The sequence below is a fragment of the Motacilla alba genome, chromosome 7 (assembly GCF_015832195.1).
Source record: "Motacilla alba alba isolate MOTALB_02 chromosome 7, Motacilla_alba_V1.0_pri, whole genome shotgun sequence".
NCBI classification, from domain to species: domain Eukaryota; kingdom Metazoa; phylum Chordata; class Aves; order Passeriformes; family Motacillidae; genus Motacilla; species Motacilla alba.
In genome coordinates, this window is record NC_052022.1 from 17,014,078 (window position 1) to 17,038,837 (window position 24,760).

Consider the following 24,760-nt stretch of genomic DNA (forward strand, 5'->3'; position numbering starts at 1 on the left):
AGCCCACCTGACTTGCTACTGTGACTAAAGAATGAAGACAGTGAGGATTGCAGATAAGATTTTTAATTTGGGCAACGAAAGGGAGTAGGATGGTGCTCTGCATGAGCAGAGAAAGAAGTGGAACAACATGGACAAGACATTTGAAACTTGATAAGACAACCTGTTAATCTGGAAAGAAAAAAATGACTAAAAATTATGAACAGGAGAATTTAGTGATTTGCTTTTTTTCTTCGTAGTTTTGCATTAAGGCTGTATCCTTGCACAAGGATTTGCATTTAGTACCCCAAAAAAGTCAAATACATTATAGTGCCAAAACAAGAAGTGTTCTGATTTCCTTATGTCTCTTGTACACTCATGAATCTTTAAAGCAAGTAAAAATATTAAATTCTTTTGTCATGGCAGAATAGTGTACCAGAACCCTTCCATACATGAAGTAAGTTCTTTGTATGTATTCAATGAAATCTGAAAACCAACTTCAGCAGAGAAGGCAAAAAACCCCCACCCTCCAGTCTGTAACACTGCAGTTGCCCTCTTTTGATAGTCAAAGGTTAGAGAGCAGCAGAAATCCAGTACATGGAAATCCACCAAGAGTGGAAACATGACACTTTCCATTTAGATGATTTGGTATCATGGAGTAAGAACATTTAGCTGTGAGTGCCAAAATATGGAAAGAGCACTTTGATACACTGAGGAGCACTGGTAAACCAGCTGACCAAAAGAACAAATGAGAAAGAAATGGCACAGTGAGATTAAAGACAAAAAAACTACCAACAACCAAAAAACCCCCAAACCAACCAGTATCCTTTGAGTAAATCATTTCCCACATGGGCAGAGGGAAAATTGATAGATCACCTTGCTAGGCTTAATTGCAGAAAAGCAGTGCTGTTTTAAGTAAACCTTCTGTGAGTGGAAGCCTGATTAAGCTACACTTCTGAGAACTTGACTTGGCAAAAGCAGTTTTGAAAGGGGATGTCATTATTTTTCCTCTTCAGGCATTAAATTAAAAAAAAGTTATTTGCAAAAATACTTCAGAAAGATGAAGCATATGAGATACTTTCTCTGCTTTTTTATCACTGGTGGTACTTCACTTGCTGTACTCACACTCAACATGAAGAGTCCCTTCCCTAAAACATGCTTGAAGAACACAGTACCTTTGTGTCCTTAAAGAAGGTTGCAAGATAGGGAGCACTCACAAGTAGGCAGAGTTAGACAACAAAGCAACAGCAGCTGAACAAACCTTAAGTGGACAGCAAAAAAAAAAGACAACTTTATTTACCACTTCTGTTTTACAGTTACACTGCTAGGACAAAGGCTCTGAAAAGGTAATGTGAACATGTACTGAGAATTCGGCCCTGCTGAGTGTTACTGGCTTTTCTAAAGATCACACAGCAGTCAACATTTTATCAGCACTCCACAAACAAGTTAAGGTTTGGCTGAAATTTAAGGTCTCTCTCCCTTTAGCATATTCTCAGATAATAGAACAAATGTCAAATCAGTACAAGATGGCATATTTACAAAATTGTACCCTGTTTTGCATAACCTAATGATGCAGCAGTTCTTAAGGACTGAACATTTCAAATCTGCTAGAAAAAGATTGCCAAATCTATGACTGTTTCAAACACTTGCCAAAAGCATATCAAATTCAGAGTGAACTGCAAAATAATGTTCTCACAAGTTGAACAGTCTCTTCAGTATGCTTTACATGGCTACTGTGTCTGACCTCCAGAGCTCTGCCCTGATTCAGTCTCAAGTCTTTTGCATCAGGGATGTTTCTTCCAGGCCACCAGATTCTCTGCCATTCAGTCTAGGATTGTATTAGGAGCACCACCCATGCTTGTTTCTCTCTTTTACAAAGCTCTAATTTTTAATAGTTTACAACTACCTTAAAAGACGTTGAACATACCTAATTAACCCACTTAGGAGGGTGAGTCCTCCCTCAGACTTGACTCCTGACAAACAATATTTAACACCTCAGATTCTCTGCCTCTAATAAAGTAAAACCTAATGTCACAGTAATAAAAAGGCAGAATGTACCCCTCTTACCACAGCTAGTTTCTTGAGTCTATAGATTCAGTCATTAATAATACTCTACATGTTAGGAATGTGCCTGGCAGTGCTCATCTTCTCCAAACAGGGGTGTACACCATCTCATTTCTTTTACATCATGGTGCATACTACAGTTTATGCAACTTTTCACTTTTCATGCCAGCTTTACAGCAATGCAGCAGGATAGAGAATATATGATGCAGCACACAAACCTGACAGCACAGAGTTAGCAGTGCTAGCTTTAACAGCTTCAGCTGTATGTACTAGCTTTCAGTACAGATTCTGCATTCACCTCAAAAACCATTCGTTTCAGCAAACAGCTCTCGTCAGCGTCAAGGGGCCAGGAGGCTGGCTATTGGGACTGGGACATGGATCAAAGGGGCTGTAAGCCAGGAACATACTGGGCTGAAGTCAGTAAGGGTCCTCAGCAATAACAAAATCCCACAACACTGTCACTGAGGCTACATGAAAACCAACAAACTCACTTCACAAGGCACCCCACCCTCCAGGTTAAAAGTAAAGTCCAAATACTATATTATTTGGAGCTTTTAACAAAAAAATGAGGATTTAAGTTACATTTTCCTTTCTCTAGGAGCAGCAGCAAAGTGTGACAATCTGATCTAGGCAATTACTCCTCCTCCATCTAGCCACCATTCTCCCCAATTAGTCCTCTGAGTAACACATTTGAAACCTTTAGCTCTTTGGTACTGGCAGTTTCAACGTGGCCATTGCCAGCAATGGATACCATGCCAAGAAAATCCGACTCCTGGCTTGAAAGGATTAAACAGTCCTCTGTTGCCATCTGTGCCGTGAAGCTGGTGAGTGACTTTGTGCACCCAGAGCGTTAACGTTCGTTCTGCACAGCGACAGGAACTTGTATTTACATTGCTACCTCGCAGACCTCCTACTGTTTCCACTGCCTTAAAGAAACACATTTGGAAAAAGGCAGGCAGGAGGCTGCAGGCTGCTGGTCAGTTCCTGCTGAGCCCAGTAGCTCTGTGGTTAGAAGAGGGAGACAGACACAGTACCAAGTTGTCCAGCAGTCACTACCATTGTCGCCAGTCTTGACCAGAACATCTCGTATAGCAGCTGACAGCATTAGAGTACTGTAAATATATGTCAAACCACATTTCAGTGGTTTGACATACATAAATATGTATGTATTTATAAGTTTTATCATACTTTTAAAACAGTGCAACAACCCCCACCTTTTTTTCTACCCATGACACTTTTTTAATGCACACAACAGTGCTATCTGTCTTCTACCCTGCTTACCAACCCAAACACAGAGAATGCTCTATCTCCTCCTCTAACATCAATGCTTGGTTCCAGTATCACCATGGCTGGACTGTGAAACAGTTTTCTGTGAAACACTCCAATAACCAGGGCACAAAGTACCCCTCAGATTCTTCACAGCTCTCCCATAGGCACTGTATTTTCATCGGGGCCTGAAGTTTCCCAAAACCTAACAGAACGTTTGGTTGCTCTGCCCTATGCCCAGGTATCTGTGACTTCAAAAAGCCCTTGAGGCAACAAAAATGATCTGGCACATGGAAGAGCAAGTCAAATTAGATTAGAGCAACTCAATTAGATTAATCACGCTGTAACAAGGATGAACAATCTACATGTAATTTGCTTTCAGTAGGACAAATGCAAATTCCCTCACTCCTGTGCAAACACTGGTCATTTTAGAATAAACTTTGGACACCCTCTGTTTATGGAGATTGGGCCAACGTTTCAGTCCTGACACTACTGGCTCTCAGTTGGTCCACAATTTGATATCATCACAGTACAGACAGATTTGCCTACCTGTCAAAGTGTTCTAGTATTGAGGAGATTTTGCTTTCCCTGCAAAAAACCCGCAAATTCCTAAAGCAGAGAAGTTCACACAATATCCATTTTTTAAAAAATTACATTTCAGAAAGAATGGGAGTGCATTTGTTTTTGTGAAAAATGTTTAAGATAAAGCATACTTTGCTCACAAACATATGAATTTTAAAACAAATTTGTTTCTTGGTGGTTAAAATAAAAGTTTATATAGCTTATTTTACAGTCTGCAAATGGAAAGTAGTAGTCAAATGGAAATTAATGTAAAAAAACCTCCAAAACACCAACACACCAAACAAACAACAGAAACCCCACACCATTCACCAAGAGGAAGCTGCCCTGTGCAAATCCAAACACACGAAACTACAACCTCTAACAGCACAATGCAACAGTTCTAGCAGAAAAGAAGAAACAAACTTATTTCTCCCCACAGGGAAAGAAATAAACTGTTTAAAGAAGAATACACCAGTTTAGAAATGAAACAACACACAAAAAAATGAAACAAAGTGATTTCTTTCTTACATTATAGTTCTTCAGATTATCATTTTCTGTAGGAAGGCCCATGTATCGCTCTGTGTATATTGAATCTGAAATGTAAAAAATCCCAAAATTAGAATCTGCTGCTTAATTTTCAGTCTGTCCACCATCAATTTTACCCATCAATGCAAGCAGTAACAATGCATACTGGAAATCAGGTTTTCCACAATGAGGGGTGTAGGTAACCATCATTATTCAGAATAGTTAATCTTCTTGTTGCCATGGACACCTGAATGCTGAATATTAATATAGTACTTTGTGTCAGTGTTTCCTTATTGTTATTCTTTGAGTAATCCTAAAAAAATGACTGAAGATGTTGCAGTAAATAACTAGCATTTGAAAAAAAATCTTTATTTTATCTAAATATTCACTACCAAAAATCTATACTATGAAAATATGATAGTATATTAGGATTCACCTTGGGTTAAAAAAAAAAAAAAAACCCAAAAAAAAAACCAAACCCAAATTGATTTTCCACGTATTTTTTTGTCATTTTACCATTTGCTGATTTGCAGCTTTGTTTTAAACCATACAAACTAATGCTCTGCTGCCATATTCTAATGTCTATTTGACTTCTCATCAGAGTTGTTGCACTAGAGGTTTTTTAATGCTGAATATGTATTCCTCCATAATCCTTCATTTAACTAGGTAAAAGTGGAATTTTAGAGATCCTGATCAGTAAAGAAATATTTCCTGTCATACTGTAATATTCATGTCCAAAATACTATGAAGACGTTGCTATGTCCCCAACAGACTTCTGCCACTGCCTGGCAGCATGATCTGATCTGCTGAATTAGCTATTATACAGCCTCTGTGCTAGCTGCAGAATGATAAATTATGCCTTCTTTAGCAGGGGTTTGCCAGGGAAAGCTTTCCCTTGAATGTTTTTGGACAAATAAAAATGAGGAAAATGTTAAAATGTGTTCAGATTGTACCAGCACCTATTTATAACTTTACATAATTTTTTTAATCTGGGAGGAGGGCCCCTATAACTAGCCCATTTCTAGCCTCATGCAACTACTTGAAACCTTATGCTCTAAAGGCTTGAGGCATGTAGAGACCTGTCCACGTGGTCAGGTTTTTCTCACATCAAGCTATTCTCAAGATGAATTAGATTTATAAAATCCAAATTTTACATGCTAAAAAAACCCCTGACCAACCAATCTAAGGCAATTCAAATCCTATTCTGGTACTTTTAGAGAGTAAATTACAATGCAAGTTCAAAGCTGATCCTCACAGTTCATTTTTATAAGCAAAGTTTCATTTTGAAGACACAAAACTTTAACTGCGATGGATTTCCGACACACAAACGTGTCGTCAAAGCAAACGCACACATATTACAGCAGTACTACCAACATTACAATGATTCATTAATGGATAAAGAGATTACCTGAAGTTATGGATCTGATTTTTTAAGATGGGAAATAATATTTAGCGAATTGGTTTAATTTCAAAATGCAGCGGCCACAAGCTCATAAAAACAGACCAAGTGGCATTTACGCGGCATCTAGTAGATAACCCAAAGTTCTGCGCTCCGAATCCACACTTTGCAGCGTGTGCACTGGAAGACATATGGGAATCCTTGTAACGAGGAAGCCCTCACATACCATAATATTGCCAGCGTGACACGGGGGCAACCGCTATTCCACACTTGAACACGCCGCTTCCAGAGCCAAGCACCATGGAGGTCACATATCCCCCATAAGACTGAGAAGAAAACATTGCTGTTATTTTAGTCAGAAGGGAAAGGATGGGGCCCATCTGCTACACAGTTCATCAGGCATTTATAGGATCAGCGTTTTTCATATTAATGAACTCCATTCTGAATTTGGGTCAGATCTCAGCCAGCCTGCTCAGTCGGGGAAACAGGCATCAAACAGTGCATGGCAGCTGTGGCACTGATGAATGAGAGCTTGATGGGGAAAAAGGGCACAAAACGCTGCCGAACTGTGACTCAGCTGAGGATGACTGTGTTTGGTAGCACTGTAGGCAGCAGCAAAAGACAGGAAACGAGACACTGCTGAACCGCTGTGTCCCTTCCCGTGCTGGGGGAGTGGGTGGAAGCAGAGCTCTGGCCCACAGTCTGCTCTGATGAGTAGTTGCAACAGGGCATCCAAAAATTTCCAGCTCCCTTGGAGCAGGCCTATGGTAACTCGCTCCCTAACTCTCCCCCAAAGTGTCGGGAGCAAGACTGTGACTGGGGAGTGAAGGATCTGCTGAGTCTGTGGGAGGAACTGTGCAACAACACACTCCTTGCTATACACAGAAAATTTACTCACAGTCTAGCCTGATACACAGATGAGTAAATATCTGACACACTTGAGCATCCAGGCAGCAAGATACCTAAACACTGTCACCATCCGCCCAAATGACTGCCCTCACAAGAGTTTGAATGGGTTATTTAGGAAAATGTGCCCACCCACATTCAAAAACAAGAGCTATTTTTGGATCTCATTCCTGTCTTAAAATCAGATTACAGGCAAAGGGAATTGCATTTTATTTCCAAGTCCTTAAATGTTTCCTCCAACTTCAACTCCTAGGTCCTTCCAATGAGATTAATGAACTAATGCATGCACTTAGTAATTAAACACTGTATAAATGCCTAACCTGGCCACAGTAAAGGTATTACTGCTGAATCTATGGCAAACAAAATTAACGTACATGAATTCATGTACAGGTGACAATGACAGGCTGACAATCTAAAAACTCAAGATATAAAGAAAATCTGTTTGCCCACAGGTTCAATGTCCAGGATGCATATCCCAACATAGCTCCAAAGAGGAATGTTCTACTATTCATCCTGAGGGTCATAAGGACTTAAGATGGGATTGCATCAAATCATCAATTTCTGCAGAAAGAACTTCCTTTCACTACAGTTAATACCATTACATGTAATTTCAGAGAAGAGGGATCTTTAGCCCCAGAAGAAAAGCTATTAAAGACACCATATTGCCATCAAGCAATTTATTCATCTGTGCCTGTCACCTGCAGTGCCCAAATTTCAGTTAACAATTTAATTCTGCACTGCAATCACTAACACTACGTGCACATTTAGCTTTGTAGCTGAGGGGATATGTGCATGCTATTAAACTATTAAATATTTCCATCTACTGTGCCAGGTTTTAAAGATGCATCAAGTTAGAGAAATCTGGCCTCTGGTTGCAAATACCACGATAACCATCCCACACAGCTGGCTTGAGTGTAATTTCACATCTTTTTTAAAATCAGTCATCCAACTGAAGAAATACTCTTGAATATATACTTGGATTTTTTTTCCTTTTTGGTATAGGTTCATACTGTACACAGGAACTTGGCAGCATCCACTTAAATTGGTTTTTAATCCCTCTAGTTGTCCTAATTTCTCTTACAAAGGCTCCTGAATTATTGCAAAACGTTAATGTATAAACACACTTTTAAGATTAACTTCATCAGCTCAAGTACTGGATTGTTCTGTGACCCCAGAGGTGCCTCACATGAAGCACTACAGGATCTCACACACATGACAGCACAATAAATAGTTGTTGAAATTAAATAGTATTCCCCCCAAAATTATTTGAGTACTTACCCAACCCCAAATAGCTATTCTGTCCTTATCAACAAAGCTCATTTCAGAAAATTTTCTGAAAACAAACAGAATAATTAAACACTTAACAGACTGCAAGTATCTGCCATTCTACAGTTGTGCCTATTTCCTATCAAGTTTTCTTCTTTCTGTTGTACAAACAAGCATTTTCCACTTCAAATTTAGAAAAACAGATGTGCATTTGACACTCTGAAACCCCTCAACCCATACTCACTGACATTTGTATTGTATTAGATTTCACTACCTCCTTTGTCTTTTTCTTAAAGATGCACAAAAATCAAATGGCAGCAGTAAGTAACAGACCAACACATGGAAATACAGTCACCATAAAAAAAAAACAAACCCAAAAAATCTAAGAAGATAGTGAAATTGTTTAAACTTCTTAACGTTTAAAAATCCCATATAAAAAACCCTGTAAGATCAAATTTCATTGCAATTCTGAAAGATGTATACTGGGATTGCTTCTTTTAGTAAGGTTCTACAAGCATAAACCAAGTGACAAATGTGAACTACGATTTGAAGGCTGAGTATTTCTCATAATTCCGTGACAACAGAAACTTGCAAATGCTTGAAGTAAAACTTCCATCTCCAAGTTCCTTGGTAGCATGTTCTTCTACAAATATGACACATTCATCTCTATAAAATCATCTCCATAAAATCAGAGATATGGTTAACTGGTATTACAGCATTAACTCTCCTCTCTTTTTAAACATAAAATGATGGTCGGCATATAGATGACACACTTCACTGCACAAAATTAGGCAGAATGTAGTTATTTTTTGCCAATATTTTCAAGATGACGATTTGAAACCTTCACCTTTTTTCCCCTTACAAACTAAGCACGGAAAAGAAGGAGCAGGTGTTGACCTTTCCCTGTAGCTCACCTGGCTGCTGTGATCTGATCTTCCACTTCAAAGGTTCCCAGCCTTCGGTTTATCGCGTGCATGATTGGATCGCCCTGGTAGCCGCTGCCCCTGCCGTCGAAGCTGGCCACGATGACGCGCTCCGTGCTCGCCAGGTACGTCGCCCAGCTGATCCGGAAGGCTTGGTCTACTTTCTGACTACAAGGTCCTGCATACCTAGGGGAAGAGTGTCACAAAATTCAGGCATTTACTCTCCGCACATCAAGCATTTGAAATATAATTACTGCTGACAATTTTGCCCTTTAAAACAGGAAAAACTTTCAAATTGAACTGAGGAAACAAGAAAAGCATCCCTGACTGACTGACTCCAAGGTGCCCCTAAAAGCAATATGCTTTTTTGAAACTTCAGCTGTTAATCAAGAAAGCAGACTGTATTTTTTTTCTTTTTCGTTTTAGTTCTTTCTGCTCTAATAAGAAACCTTCATTATTTTGACTTAACGCAGCTTATCAGAAATCCAGAAATCCAAGCCAAATTTTCTTCTGTTCCAGCATATCTAGTCACCTGAGTTTCAAAGTGATGTTCTCTATTTCTGTTCCACTCACCCATGATTTATTTGGTTTAAGTCTGAAATCAATGAATTGCCTTCAACTGGAAAAATGAAAAATACCACTTCCTATGTCTCATCAGTCTGAACTGTTTCTTACACAGGTGGAAAAAAAAGAAGCAAAATTATAATTGTAACTTTTTACTTAAAAAAAAAGTTTCAGAAGCACTTGATCACTATTAAATCATACTCTGAGTGCCTTGATGGCAAAATTCTGTGCAGCGCAATTCTCTAGCCACTGTTCAACAGAATAAGAAACAGAAGAATGGGTCCTATGGCTCTATAGCCCACTTTTATCTGTTTTAAAAGCACAGAAAAAACTACTGGGAATTTAATTCAAGCTATGGGTCCATATACTTCCAAAATAATTTCCAATATTAAGATCACTGTGAACCAGAGGTGATCCTGACAAAGGTCCGGGGAAGTCAATAAAAATAGCATCATAACCAAAACAAGTCTTAAGAAGCCAAGAGCACTGGCTGTTCATTGAAATGTTCAATGGCACATCAAAAAGTGCTACCAAATTGCATTATATAAAGCTGTATCTAACAACTAACATCCAGTTTCCTTATAGAGTCACGTTTTGTAAAAAAGGAGTAACTCAACATTTTTCGTTTAATGCATACCTAAAATTCAGTAATTCACATTTAGAAGAAAACATACCAGGATGAACAGAAGTGCCTGAGGAAAATCAGACCAATGAGCACATGCTCATGGGCTTGTATTTATGAAAAATGCAATCCTGACCACAGGATGATGTTTGTCAACATTGACTGAGACTCAAATAGCACAGAAAACGTGCAACGTCACACACACTACTTCAGCTTTAGAATACAAGGCTTATTGAAGGTTTCATTCTGGATTGTGATTTCGTCAAAGATTACTCCTAAGGAAAGTCACAAGCAGAGGAGGAGGTAAGCTAACACAAACATCCTGGCTGTTAAATCACATAGAATGTATCTGCCTCAGTGCCAGTGCCAGAGCACGTGTTCATTAAGCATTACATCATCTTAGGGCACAGGAATCCACCGTGAACTGGGATAAACCCCTATTTTCCATTCCATCTTAAAACTGCTTCAAGAAGTAAGTAGAAAACATTTCAGTTTGGTGTTTCCTTATTAAGAACATTTGAAGTAGATGAAAGTGATTATTAACACAGCACTGCCATGTGGTTGAAAACTTACACATCAAGGAGCAGAGGATGCTTCTTTGATTCATCAAAATGGGGAGGCAGAATCATTTGATACCACAGGTCTAAAAGTGAAAAGAATTTGACTTAGGTCAGCTCTCCAGAAATTACTTGACATGCATTACAATTATTACAAAAGAAGATTTGAGCCACCCTCTAAAATTATAGAGCTGTTTCAACTGGACTGTCCTAACATATATATGCAGAAATTCCTAGCTATTCATTTTTTAAAATGTTTTACAGCTAAACTAGCAGAAAGTAATAAAATCTGGGGAATCAAAATGCCGTCTCATGACATTATTCTAAGCTTACATGTGAAACTTGTTATGTCTCTACAGTAGTAAATCTAACATAGGTTCAAAAATAAAATTTCTCTCCCAGCAGAGGAAAGAAATTCTATATTATTTTGAACCTGCCAGATAGACTTTGCTTGACAGTTTGTAAAGCATCCCAGAAACATATCCAAGTATCTATTATTTTTGAAGCAATACTGATTCCAGTTCCATTCATGTTATTCGTCCTACCCAAGTTGGCTATGAGCTGAACATTTCAAAGGCACACCCTGTAAGTTTTGCAAACTGAATGACTCAATTGTTCACTCATGAATTTTAATTGAACTGATGCTGCAATGCTGATGGACTGCACTGCAGTAATAGTCAGAATGCAAATCTTACAGAAATTTGCCCAGATACAAATATGCAAGGCATCAGAACACTGAAACATAAACAACTTAAATTGAACACATTAAAATACTAATTTTAACTTTTGCATACTCTATAGTCACAGGGGTGGAGTTCTTCTCTAATTACCTACATGGATTTGTGAGCAGACTTGAAGTTTTAAGTAGGACTACATAAATAGATTCCCTATTTTTGATATCAAAAATAGATTCCCCTTACCCAAAAGCTTTTACCCTGAAGACATGAAGTAGTAAGAACAAAGAGGAATAAAAAAAATATGAATATACAACTGATAGCATGAAGAACATCTTTAAATCTCCATCTTGCCTGGAAGATTTCATCTTTAGCCCTAGTAAAAATGTGACAGAAATAAAAGACAGAAAACACAAAGATAAAGAGAATTATTATATAAATAAGGTAACAGTGAAAGAAGGGAGGCATCAAAAAGAACAGTTAGCAATGACTGACCTAACTCAATACAGTTCATAAAATGGAATTCCATTAAGAATGTCTGCTCATTTTATCAGGAGGAAGTTTGTCATGAAGAGAAAAGCTAGTAGCAAAGGCTGGAGCAAGTACAGTTTAGACAGGTACCAGGCCTCCCACTGCTGGGCTCTTTGATGTTGCTCAGCCTAAGAGCACACCATGAACATTTCTCTATCCAGATTCTGAGGGGCACCACTCACAAAGCATTAACAGTTCATTTTCTAGCATTTTGTTCTGGTCTGTACTAAGGTTTATGCAGTCTCAGAGCATGAATATGCTTTCAAGAATGATGATTCAATCCAAATCTATCCAACCTATCCAATCCCTCCACACAAAGTCAAAGGTGATAGAGTTCAAATGTTGCTTAAATGTTTTTTCAAGATTTTTTCATTTTGATTGTGTCTGCTTTTTCATAGTAACTGAACTTCTCCACTCTCCCAACCTGCTAACAAAAACCAAGGGGACTTGCACCTGTAAATCAGAAAGACCTGCTTGAATTTATAATGTAATTTAAATTCAACAATGTTAAGCTTTGGGTTAGTGCCCCATACTCATTTCTCTTATTTACTTAATGCACTGTTAGAGACTTCTGGTTTCTAGTTTATTATAAAGGAAAAAAGAGTTAAGCCACTTCATCATGAAAACATGAAGATACCACACTATGGAAAAGGCAAATTTTAGATAAGAACACTTTGGGATTTCAGAAAATAACCAAGAATATTTGGAAATGCCCCCCCAAAAAATTCTTGCCTCTAAGTTCTGAATAACTGCAAGAATTCCCATTACACCCATCTGTCCTGTCATGCTCCTCAGCAGAAGACCTTGAACCACTGGGTGAAAAGGGGGGGGGTGGGAGGGGAAAGGTAAAATACATTTTTGAACTTACCGAATCCACCTATTTTAAAGGAACCAAATTTTTTTGAAGGCATCTGAATATCTTTCAATGAATTTTCCAGTTCAGTGTTATTTTCCAAGTATCTGAGGACTAAATAACAGAGTAAGTAAGATTCAAAGACTAAATAGATTTTTTTCAAATGCACTGCTCTTTAATTACGAACCACTTTAAATACTAAACCTGAGATGATGGCAACTTATATTGCAGTTTTGGTTTACAGCAGTTTTTGTTTTTCCTCTCAGAGTCAACATTTACAATATCGTTTTCCTTCAGTTCTTTTTTCCCTGTTTTTCATCTAAACATTGTTTCAGAAAAACTGAACAATTATTCAGTAAATACGTCATACACTACTTACTGTATTCTAGCCCTGTGTATAATAATGTTAAATAAACTCTGAATAAATATATATGAAGCTATACAATTTATTCTTCTGGTAATTATTTGAAATTAAATTTACCCTTTATAATGGACATTTTTATTATTATACTACGCAATGAGAAGAAAATTAGAATAAAATTTACAGTGCAATTTTCTGGCATAATATAAATTAAAGACAATCCCATACCTTTATCATCACTGCTTCTGTGCAGGGTAGACATGGGCAGGCCAGGACCTGTTAACAGGGCACAAAACCTTCCCGTTTACATGCTGGATTGAAACACAGCCCTCATAAAATAATTGGAAATGGGTGAATCATAAAAGCTCAGAACTTGTTTCCCTCCTGTCTGCTCAAGCTATATTTTAGGTTAGCAGGGCCCAAATTCAAGCTACAGGATCCCACAGAATGTTTAGACTGACTCAAAGATGAACCACATGACTGTGAGGTACTGAAGAACAGAACCTCCCCTCTTTAGCGAAGCCCATGCCTTGGCTGTGGACGATGGTTTGGCCGTCAGGCAGCTTTGTCACAGGGACCACAGCAGCTGTCTCCAACCATTTTCACAGTCTGACAGAAAATTCTGTCTGCTGTCTGTCCTCCTAGCCCATGGATTAAGGAAGATCTTGGCATGTTAAAAAACAGCCAATTTAAATAGATTTAAATTTAAAGCAATTTTGGAGAACGTATTTATTTTTCCCAGACCTTGATTAATTTAACCCTTGCACTATGTAGCAGGAGCACTTAGAGGTCACAGACAGACTACAGTCCCTCTGCTTACCTTATGATTACATTACTTGGATTTTCTTCTTGACCAGCACTATCTCAATTTTATTCTCATACATAAGGCACTGCTCTCTCTGTTGCTTGTCGCACTTTCAGAGCCTCCAAACTCCTTCTGCAGGCAGAGCTCCCCATACATCTCTCGAGGAGATGCACAGTGGACAGGAGTGTTTTGCAGCTCTTTCAGGTCCACTGACAGATAGAACTAACAAGTTTTATCCCAGTAATTTTTGTCAAGGTACTTTTGAGCCTAGGAGGCAGTAAGTATTTCCACTGCCAATACATTTATCCAATGTTATCAACACATATCATTGTTACACAGTACATATCAAGATCCTGACGAAGTGAACTTCACCACCCCACTAATCAGCGAGTCATGTTTATGTCAATTAATTCGGGATATACTCACCAAGACAATTTAGCTGATAATACTCTGTGTCTTTGCTGAAGGACACAGAATAATACTGGCATCTTTTTTCATCCAGATTACAGCTAACACATTTAGTAAATTTTGGATTGCTTTCCAAGAGCACTCTGCAAAGTAAATGAGCTTTATCTCAGAGATTTTTTTTTAAGCTATGCTAAAGCAGTATATGCTTTTTAAGTAAGATGGCTGAATAAAAAATGTTAAAATTTGGAAGATAGAAACTGACAGAAACTGATTCAAAAACCAGAAAAAACAGAGTTTCATCTTTTGAGTTCAATTAATACTGAAATTATAGCAATAGGAAAAAAGGCATGAGAGTTATATTTAGGGTTTTTTTGCTTGAGGATTGGTTGTTTCTTTTCACAATTTCCCTTTATTAACTGAATTTACAGAAAAATATTTCTGTTATTTTTGCAGTTTATACTCTTACACTGATTTTCATTAAATATCTTAAAGAGAATCCTGCATTAGGCTGAACATACAAATCTTTAAGTTTTCAGTGATTTTTTATTAAAGTTTCTCTTTTTAATTAACAAAAATTTTACTCATACTGCAGAAAAAATAATTTCTTACTTATAAAGATTTCTTCCTCCTGGCATTTTATTATTTTCATTACTGATGTAGTACCTATAAAAGCAAAACATACTGGTTTTAGTAAAATATTTACAGTATAATTAAAAATTTTATCTGACATGTTTAAATCAGATTTTAATAAGTTAAAAACCTTCTCCCTCTTCTCTCTCTGTGCTTGCTTAGACCCTTGTTACCAGCCCTTATGATAGGAAGAGGTACCTTATTTACAGATACTTACAAAAATTTATTGGTTACAGCTTCTATGCTGATTACTTCCCAATCTCCTGAAGTAATAGCTATTGGAACCTGGAGCAGGGGGAAAATTAAGGCAAGAAGTAGAACATGAAAGTCCTTGATCACCAGGAGAAACACAAGCCAGCAGCGACTGTCCTAGACAACACTCCTCACCTGTGAGCCATTTATGTAATGGATGTGCTTGTAACCTGCTGTGTCGCTGAAGACTTTGTAGTAGGAAGCATTGTCGGGTGCAAAGTGAGGGACAGATGGCTGAAACTTGAACATAAGAGAGATGTCTATTAAAGCAAAAAACAAAACTCCAGATCCTAAGCGATAAATTTAGGTTTTAATATCTCTAACCAGGACTCTCAATGCTTACAACAAGGCATCAATGAATGTCCTGCAACATTTTTGCCTTCTGACTTAGTAAGTAGAACCCATAGCCATCACTCTTAAAATAAACACACTTGAAATATTTTCCTGCTCCTTAAGCAGCAGAATTTCCTGATTACTAGTTCTGGCAGTGATCCACACCCCCCAATTCCTTTCCCCTATCCCCCCCATAGAATTTGAAGTATTTTTGGTGGTCTTAGTTCAATATGTGCATCTACTTTCAAAGGCACTGTTTTATTCCATCCAATGCAGCTGTAACCTATAAAAATGTAAATTTTGCAAATTCATGTTTTTCTTGAATTTCCCATTTTAAAACACATACTTGTGAACAAATTCTTTGAACTCATTTTTTTTTTAGCTTAACAGTGAAAAATGTCCTGCTCTATTCAAAAAAACACAAGCTGCTTTCCAAGAGGAAATTTCCCTAGCAAGTAGGTGATTACAGAATGACAGAGAACTCAAACTGGAATAATATTTTCAGGAAGTAATTATCCATTTATCAATTGAGAGTGACAGAAATGAATCAATTTCTTCTATTGACTGCCATTTGAATGTGCTACATATGGTAGGAAAAAAGAGAGGAATGAAATTGAGCTGAATGAAATAAAACTTATATCTGTGACAAATGCCCAAAGGATCTAAATGCTAATTAAGCAACTGACACAATGGAACTGCCTCGGAGATGTTACACCCATCCTGAAATGGTGAAACAAAGCTGAAGTGATTTGCCTCCGGTCACTCAGAAAGCAAAGACAGATATTAAGTCTTTCTAACTATGGGCTCCAAATAACCTCTCCTTGTTCCCAAGCAATATTCTTGCAAAAAGTAATCTGGCAAATATTTTGCTAGCTTTTCTCTTATTTTCCAAAGTGTGACTTTCCTTTAACTCAACTGGCAAGCTCTAACAGCTGATGACCTGGAAGCCTTATACAGCAATGCAGGCTTTTCTGAGCATTCTTCATTTAAATGTAATTTCATCTCTATTAAAAAAAACAAACAAACAAACAAACAAACCAAAAAACCCCAAAACAAAACCACCAACAAGAAAACCAAAAAGCCCTCCCTGCCAAAACTCATAAAAAACATTATAGATACAAAGAGAAGATTATATGTCTGTATTTTACACACCTAATTTACTTAAATTTTTCTATATATAAGTATGTGCATATATACATCTTGCAAATGTATAAAGATATTCCTTATCAGTCAAATATAATTTTATCATCCCTAAGAAGGTGAAAAAAATGAAAAAGGAATAAATATACCTATGCTATCCCCTCTTCAGTCCTCCCTACTCTCTCTTTCTCAAATCCAAGAATCATACAGTGAGATTATCATTTCTCCCAACAGAAGTGGGTTGTCTCTTTAAAAGAAACAAAAAACCAACAACCTAGTTTAGTGGCACAGACTTGCATTTTGCCCTCTCATTTTGCACAACTGTTTACAAAGTCTGCAGCTTGATCATCACATTGTCTAATTGTGAAGCCTTTGCTGCAGAGAAGCAAAATGTGTCAGCGTTAAGGCCTTCCTTTCCATATCAAATTTGACAGCAGGTGGGTTGATCTCTCATCTTCATACTGCGGATGATTTCATCCCTGCTGTTGCCTCCCTCTTTGCATTTCTTTAAACTTTCATTTTTGACTTCAAAAGTGAATTAGTGACTAAAGCATAATCAGTGTGTGGAAAATGCGGGAGTGGAAAGTGTACTCTGTGTTCTCATCAAAAACTCTGAAACTCATTTCTCCCTCCAAATCTGAACTTTTGCATCTCTGTTTCACTTCCCCCAGATCTTCTGTGTAGTTCATTAGGTGCCTACTCCCCACCATGTACAAAAGGACTAAGAGGCAGCTTGGAAAGCATCATCCAGACAGTAGTGGCTGGTTTGGCAGCAGTGCATGAAAATGTTAATCTGGCCAGTTACATTCATCTTGTCCCCACTTCTCTTCAGTGGATATTTCATTCAGGGGAAAAATAAATAAATGAGTAGCCCCAACTAAAACCTGAAATGGTTTGTTGCAACCTGATATATTAAAAATTACCTTTGTCCTTAATGCCTTTATTCCAATACGATTCAAAGGTTGCAGAATACACTTCTAAATACATTTAATTCCCTAGATCTTTCTGGAGGCAGTAGGAAGACTAGAAAGCAGGTAAACCAGAATAGCTGGCAACTCCCCAGAACAAAGGGAATTCTGAATCTGGGCTCCTGCATTTTCCCCTACCTACTGCTACCAAAGCAGCAGGTCAGAAGCAGAAAGGAGTCTGGACAGGGTGCTATGCTTTTGGTAAGCTGAACATAAAATCATAGAATCATAGAATGGTGTGGGTTGGACGGGACCTTGAAGTTCATCTTGTTCCAACCCCCCTGCCATGAGAAGGAACACCTTCCACTAGACCAGGGTGCTCGAAGCCCCATCCAGCTTGCCTAAAACACTCCCAGAGATGGGGTATCCACAGCTTCTCTGGACAACCTGTTCCAGTGCCTCACCACCCTCTCAGGGAAGAATTTCTTTCTAACACCTAATCTGAGCCTACTCTTTAAATTTAAAGCCATAACTTCTTGTGCTGTCAAGAAGATGCACAGGTCACAGAGGGCATGATTAAGAGCTCCAGCCATACTGCACTGTCAGCCCAGCCTGGGAGGTCAGAACCCATTACTCACAAAAAATTAAGCTTAACCCCAGGCGTGAGGTGACATTTGAGATAATTTTTTCCTGTACAGGTAAGACACAGCAAGTGAGAGGACTGGACCTATGTGCAAGAGGCACTGCAAAATGCAACAGGCTCATATGAAATTTTCATAATTATCAGAATTATTTAGCATGTAGCAGTTTTAGACATTGAATACTTACTCTGCCAATCCAGCCAGTTGTACTTTCTTCAGTAAATTGTTTTTCCTAAGAACGAGAAAAACAAACAATCCCACAACAATTATGTTTATTTTACATCAGGCTTTATTTCTACAAAGATAAACATACAGATACAGTCTACTCCTTTCTCGTTTCACCTACCATTGCAACTCTCCCACATAATTTCTCTTACCTTTGGACATGACCAAGTAGCATTTTCAAAGTCACAGATTGTGAGGACTGAAAAATTCTGAATTCTTCTGAGCCACTGCAGACAAATCCTTTCATCTGTCACCCATGTTACAACACTCAAATAATGATCGCTGAAAACAGCAACAACATAAGATATTTGAAATCCTCTCTATAATAGCATACCATACAACTGCATTCAGCAATTCACTGAATGAGACTCATCTGGCTATTTTCATTTCAATCTACTCTTCAACAATAAACAATGATGCAAATGTAATTGAGCCATTTTTTCATCAATTGTTTTTGCTGCCAGTAGATGCTTTAGTTATTTTCAGAGATACAATAAAGAATTAGATGGCTCATACAACCCACTTCCATAAAGACTGCAATTAAATTTTAACAGCTATTCTCTAATGCATAAAATAATAGCTACTCCAGGCTGTTCATAAATCTCGTACTGTGTGCATCTAGAGGAAATTCTTCTGAATATTAAGTTGTATATGCCTTAGATTAAGCAATTTTATCCTTAGCTGCCTGAAGTTGATTGCTTATAATTATTTTCTGAATGATAGATACTTTTGTTCAATTTAGTAGTTATTTCTTTAGTTACAGTGGAGGGAGAGATCATACCAAAACCAGATATGACTATTTGAATATTTTACTTTCACCTTCAGGAGACTACCCAGCTGACATGAAGCATGAAGTATCAGGAAAAAAACCCATTTTCATGAATATTCCTGTATATTAATTTTAAAAATCCACCACATAAAATTTAGTGGCTTTGTTTACCATAACGATCTGTTGGATGTACTGTCTTTTCTTATTTTAGATCTTTCCTATCTTCTTGAAGCCTTATGAACTAAAATAAAACAAACTTCCCCTCCAAGGCAAGTATACATTTTTAACTGTAATTTGCACATTTGACTTAGTTCCAAGTTCATGTTCCCTTTTCCCCCAAAGTTAGTTAACAAAAATGTGTGGGAAGTTTTGTGATAAGAGTGTCTTTCTGATCACTGCAGTTTGGGGAAGGAGACACTACAATTAGTGTGGATGGATTAAAAATATGTCAGCTGGTTATCAAAAACCTTCAGATTTATTTCTAGATTATAGTTTCAAATTCATGTTTGGAAAAGGTCTATTTCTGCATTTATATTTGACTGGGAAGTCAGCAGGTCATTTAATTGCTACTTCCACTGAGTCTGCAGGAGCTTGTTTGTGAAACAAAAAACCAAAAACAAAACCATCATTCTTCCTGTGCCTATAATAGTGGTTTCCCTTGTTTTGTATAAGGGGAATTAGTCCCACACTTTTCATTCCTTCAAGTGAGTGTCGATAACAATTCTGGTGACGATAAATCATTAATCCGACAAGATGAACATTACAAGGAAAACAAACAAAACAAGTATCATTTATTGAGCTATTACAATAACTATGTCTCCCCTGTGAGAGTGGGAATGCACCTTCAGTACTCAACAACACACAAAAGGTTAACTAAGCTGCAATTAAGTCAAGTATAAAGTACAGTAGTTTTGCACTGCCCTGCCTCATTTGTTGCTGAAAAGGGATACTCTGCAACTACCCTACTTAGAAGTCAGCTTATTCTAGGATAGAGAATTTCAGACAAGAAGAATCCATTTCCTTCATCCTTCTGTCGGCTAACAGGAGCCCCTGTATTCAGGGTGCCAAAACCAGTGCTTAAATGCTGGATGGATTTCAGGCTGGTCATTCAAGCAGAGTGTCAGGTTTCAAGTACCATCACATGGCAAAGCCATTCCAGATTCTGGCAGTGATTTTTCTTGACAAATAAAACTCTTGCTCTGCAACTTAAGTGAGCTGTGCCCCCTTCATATGTAGGGGTAAAATTGGTGTTCATCCAAGCTCCGGATAGTGCTGTAGCAGGCAACCATTTGCTGAGGCACTGCCCCTCAACATCCCCAACCAGACAGGGGGAGTGAGATATGCCACCAAGTCAAACCCAGTTTTGCTCAAAATTTAGCTCCATGGAGGTAAAAATAGAATTTTCCATCACAAAAACTAACCTTTCCTGCCATACAATGGTATACATATTAATACCTATAAATGTAAATATTCAATACTTTGTGCTTCCAGAAAAAACCCCACCCAACAGCAACACTGCACATTGCTCACCTTTTCCTACTCATGTACTTTGCTCTCGCAAAGTTCCCCAAGACTCATTCTGGCCACCTCAACTTTTGCAGTACATGTATGGTGAGACTTGGCCATTATGTGGATCAGCCACTGGGAGAAGGACTTTTGATCCTTGAACTCATCATTCAAGATTTATATTTGTATTAATCCTTACAGAGTGGCAAATTAATTTAAAAATGGATGAAGTCCATGTAACTCACACCTCTGCTAGCCAGATGGGTGCGAGGCTGGAAGGCAGCTGATGGTTCTTCTCCTCACATCGACTTCCATAAGGTATTAACAAAACTTAAAAAAACCCTCTAAGAGAGCAAAGATCTTAATCAGTACTGAGCAAAATGTAAAGGGCTTTTAATTCTGAGGCACTGGAATTCTGGAGGAAAACAAGGCACGACAGCTATCTAACATGCAGCTATGGCAGTGTGACTGTAAGGGAAGGATAAAGAACAACATATTCATAAGAACTTGCATCTCTGCTAACACATGGATGTTACACTGTGGTGAGGCTGAAATGGAAGACTACTGATTTTTCCAGTTATAGCTTTTTGGCCCTCATGTATAAAATGCTGGTTTTATGCATAAGCTAACAGACCTTTGTTTTTTTTCTGGTTTATCAGTATAACCTGTGCTTTCATACCCATCATGTTTCTAAGTGCAAACCTCTAAAACATTTCCACAATACTGTTAAAAAGAAAAAAAAAAACAAAACCCAAGATTTGGGATACCAAATTGTGTGCATGCACTTTAAATTGATGTAGCTGCTCTTTACAAAATACATTTATATCATGTTGTGCATTTCCAGTGGCATTTTGAGGAATACAATTTTCCATTTACTCTGAGAGGTGCTGATTTTCACCATCTTCCCAAAGAAAACAAACATTTTAAGTATAAATCTGAAGACAACCATGATACCTTGCCTTAGCAAGGAGTCTGCTTCCAACGAAATCAAATCTTCACTTACCATTAAGGTTTTGTTTTGTTGGTTTTTTTTTTCTCCAGTGAATAGAAATACATATATTATAATTTGATTATACGAAAACTTGCTCATATTAAAGTTGTACTGTGAAATGACTTCACCATAGTTAGACTCCACTGAATGTGATGAGCCAAGAACTTGTCACATTCTGAATATAACATACATGGAATATGCCATCTATATATAATCACTAGGAGGATAATCTCTGTGCAGATTTTCTCTGGTAAATCTTGTTGCTACCAGAGCCACATTACAGGGAAAAACTGCATGTACACTGAATACAGGGAGGTCACATATAAAAGCTCCTCCTCTCCCATCAAAAGAAACAATCAAATATCAAATATTTAACCAAAATTTCTCACCTTGATTCTATTTCTGCGGGTGGAAAAATTTCAACAGGGCTGGAAGCTGGAAGTGATGTGGTATCCACAATAAAAAATTGTACAGTTGGATTTGTAGCTCCTGCCTAAAAATAAAATTTTTCATTGTACTTTTGAAGAGAGAATATTCTTTGTGAAGTGTTTGAAATTATAGATGAATAAGTTACTACAGACAGAAAGGTAAAGCCAACCAACTGCAAACATGTGAGAAGACAAGTTCCTAAATGCAGTTTTATGATTGATACAAAAATTTTCCTTTGTATTTTTTACACAGAAGTGTTAGTTATGTGTTTCTAGATAAGAAAGACTACTACATTTAGAAACAATCACAGGACTTGCTGTATTTGACCAGACCTCATCCTACATAACACACACAGTATCTAGAGAGAATCAAATCCATTGCTAACACACAGGAAAATGCTTCTCCATGGAAGCAGCACCTTACATGAACTAATCATATCACAGCTGCCTGTATCACAATCAAAGCTGTGACTGCAGCATGCACTGCACTATCTCTAATGTAATGCTGCTGACAGCAAAAAGCTGTGTAAGGGCTGCTTCTCTTGTGGTTAACCAGCCAAGACCTCATGGTAACAGTGAGGTAGCTAAGCTTGATCCACCTCCAAAGTCAGCAATATTCCAAACAAAAGGGGTTTGTAACAAAATGTGTAATTTAGACTGGCAATTCATTCTACACCTTGTCTCTTCTCAGGGACCACGCTCAGGACTGCAGCTGTCAGTGACCCCTCTGAGGCTCTGAGTGCACAGGCCACGTGCTCCAGGACCTTTGCAAGGGTAGGGAGTGACCATGGCTACTGCAGAAAAAGCTGAGCTTGGCACAAAGAGGGCAATTTCTCCACCAGACACCTGTACCAGATGAGCAATAAACTGGCTGCATCATCCGTCCTGCACCATTAATCAAGAGTGAAAATATCTTCCAGGGATGGCCAGATCATCATGGATTTGGGGCAGGCAGGGCATGCTGACGCCTTAAGCCAAAACAGAGCATAAAATCCCAGGGGTGAACAAAAAGAACTAAAATGATGGACTTGAGATGACTTCAACCCATCTATTCCTTCCCAGCAATGGGGATGCCCCAGGACTGTGATGGTGAGTGCATTACGGAGGCCAACTATGAGAACATGCTTGTACTGACATTCAGCAGGGGAGTGCAATCGTACTCTAAGTGTAATTTGTACTTGCTTTATGTCTTAAGTGCATTGCTCAGGTAAATCAAAATCCTGTATGACATCAAATAACAGGTAAGTCCTGTATTAAATATGAAATCCTCCCCACATGGAGCACATGAAGGATCACTCTGCACTCTGAGCCCATTCAGCCCAGTGCCAACAGCGCCAAGAGCAGAGGGCATAAAGTCACGTGGAGAGGAGGGGGAAGGAGGAGGAGCTCCTTGCACTAAAGCTTTCACTCTCACAGCTAAATCTGGAAGAGCTTAACGTGTGGGCAAAGAAACTCCTTTAGCAGATTCCTCCTCTTCTTCTCAATACAGGAAACTGAAAATGCTGGATTAGCTGAAGAAGATTCCATTATCAACACCTCACACAACCCTAACCTAATGTACATCTGCCTAATGCCTCGTACCAACTTAGCTCCCTGAGAGAATTTTTATCTCAACATCTACTCACTACCTCTAAATTTTATAGTGAAACAACAAAACCTTAAATCATACTTTTTTTTTCCCCTCTTTTTTCTTTCCCCTGGAGATAATAAAATACTTTAACATTGCCAGATGCTGTTGACTTCAGAAAGAGTAATCACAGCAAGCTGTTGAGGAGAGACAGACAATATTTTCATTAGCAGGAACTGATTAAATGAGACTACTCTCTTAATGAAACTACAGAACAAACATGTTTAATAACACAGACCTTGGGATATGGGATTTTAATGGTCTTTGGATACTGCAAGGTGTCTTCAGAATAAAAGGAATATTCTATAACAGGGACTTCTGAATCATTAAAGGATGCATATGCCAAAAAATTGCCATTTGGAGACCACCACAGAGCAGAATGGGTGCCAAACATTTCCTCTGAAAGAGATGAAAATGTATTTAAGTTATAATTGGTAAGTCAGCTCTTCTATCCTAGGTGCTGTACTCATTAGTTTTTAATAGGATTTTTTAATTGAAGTTCAGATACTAAAATGCAGACTGTTGGGGTTCTGAAATGAGACATTAGATCACTGTTTATAATCTATCATGTGAAGCTAATTCACACTAAAATTTCCAGTTACACAATGCAAACTAGGCAAACTCATATATATTCTTAGATCCTCACACTAGCCAGGTATTAAGCCCAGATAAGGATGCATGTTTCTTTTAAAATAAAGATTTTGATTAATTTGATTTTTTCAGTGGTAAGGAATGAGATAACAATTACAGTAAACCATAGTTTTCACATAATAATGGAAAGTAAAACTTGCTTGATGTAGTTACCTTCATAAACCCAGTCTGGAATTCCATTGAAAATTTTATTTTCTTCTCCATTTTTAGTGATTTGCACAGCTTCTGCTGTTGGTGAAGCTTTTACATAAACATTATTATTCCAAACATATGCCTGCAAAACATCATTGTGATAACAATTACTATTACAGTAAATCTTACTCCCTTTCTTTATTTCATCTACTGGGCAATTTACAACAGATGACAAAAAAACATCTTTAAAAGCTGCATTTCACCAA

General features: G+C 37.9%; 1 protein-coding gene across 1 annotated transcript in view; it reads right to left on the minus strand.

Annotated features, from left to right (window-relative positions):
• The window catches only part of DPP4 (dipeptidyl peptidase 4), a 43,201-nt gene that overhangs the window by 3,100 nt on the left and 15,341 nt on the right, over positions 1–24,760 (minus strand). The window contains exons 8-23 of the mRNA XM_038143546.1: positions 24,516–24,636; positions 23,950–24,110; positions 22,046–22,149; positions 18,543–18,672; positions 18,353–18,397; positions 15,279–15,383; positions 15,109–15,176; positions 14,871–14,924; positions 14,280–14,404; positions 13,277–13,324; positions 12,703–12,801; positions 10,646–10,715; positions 8,878–9,072; positions 7,976–8,030; positions 6,018–6,117; positions 4,396–4,460 (exon numbers count right to left, since the gene is read on the minus strand). Coding sequence (XP_037999474.1) covers positions 4,396–4,460; positions 6,018–6,117; positions 7,976–8,030; positions 8,878–9,072; positions 10,646–10,715; positions 12,703–12,801; positions 13,277–13,324; positions 14,280–14,404; positions 14,871–14,924; positions 15,109–15,176; positions 15,279–15,383; positions 18,353–18,397; positions 18,543–18,672; positions 22,046–22,149; positions 23,950–24,110; positions 24,516–24,636 — 1,545 coding nt within the window. The remainder of the gene's footprint in view (positions 1–4,395; positions 4,461–6,017; positions 6,118–7,975; positions 8,031–8,877; positions 9,073–10,645; positions 10,716–12,702; positions 12,802–13,276; positions 13,325–14,279; positions 14,405–14,870; positions 14,925–15,108; positions 15,177–15,278; positions 15,384–18,352; positions 18,398–18,542; positions 18,673–22,045; positions 22,150–23,949; positions 24,111–24,515; positions 24,637–24,760) is intronic.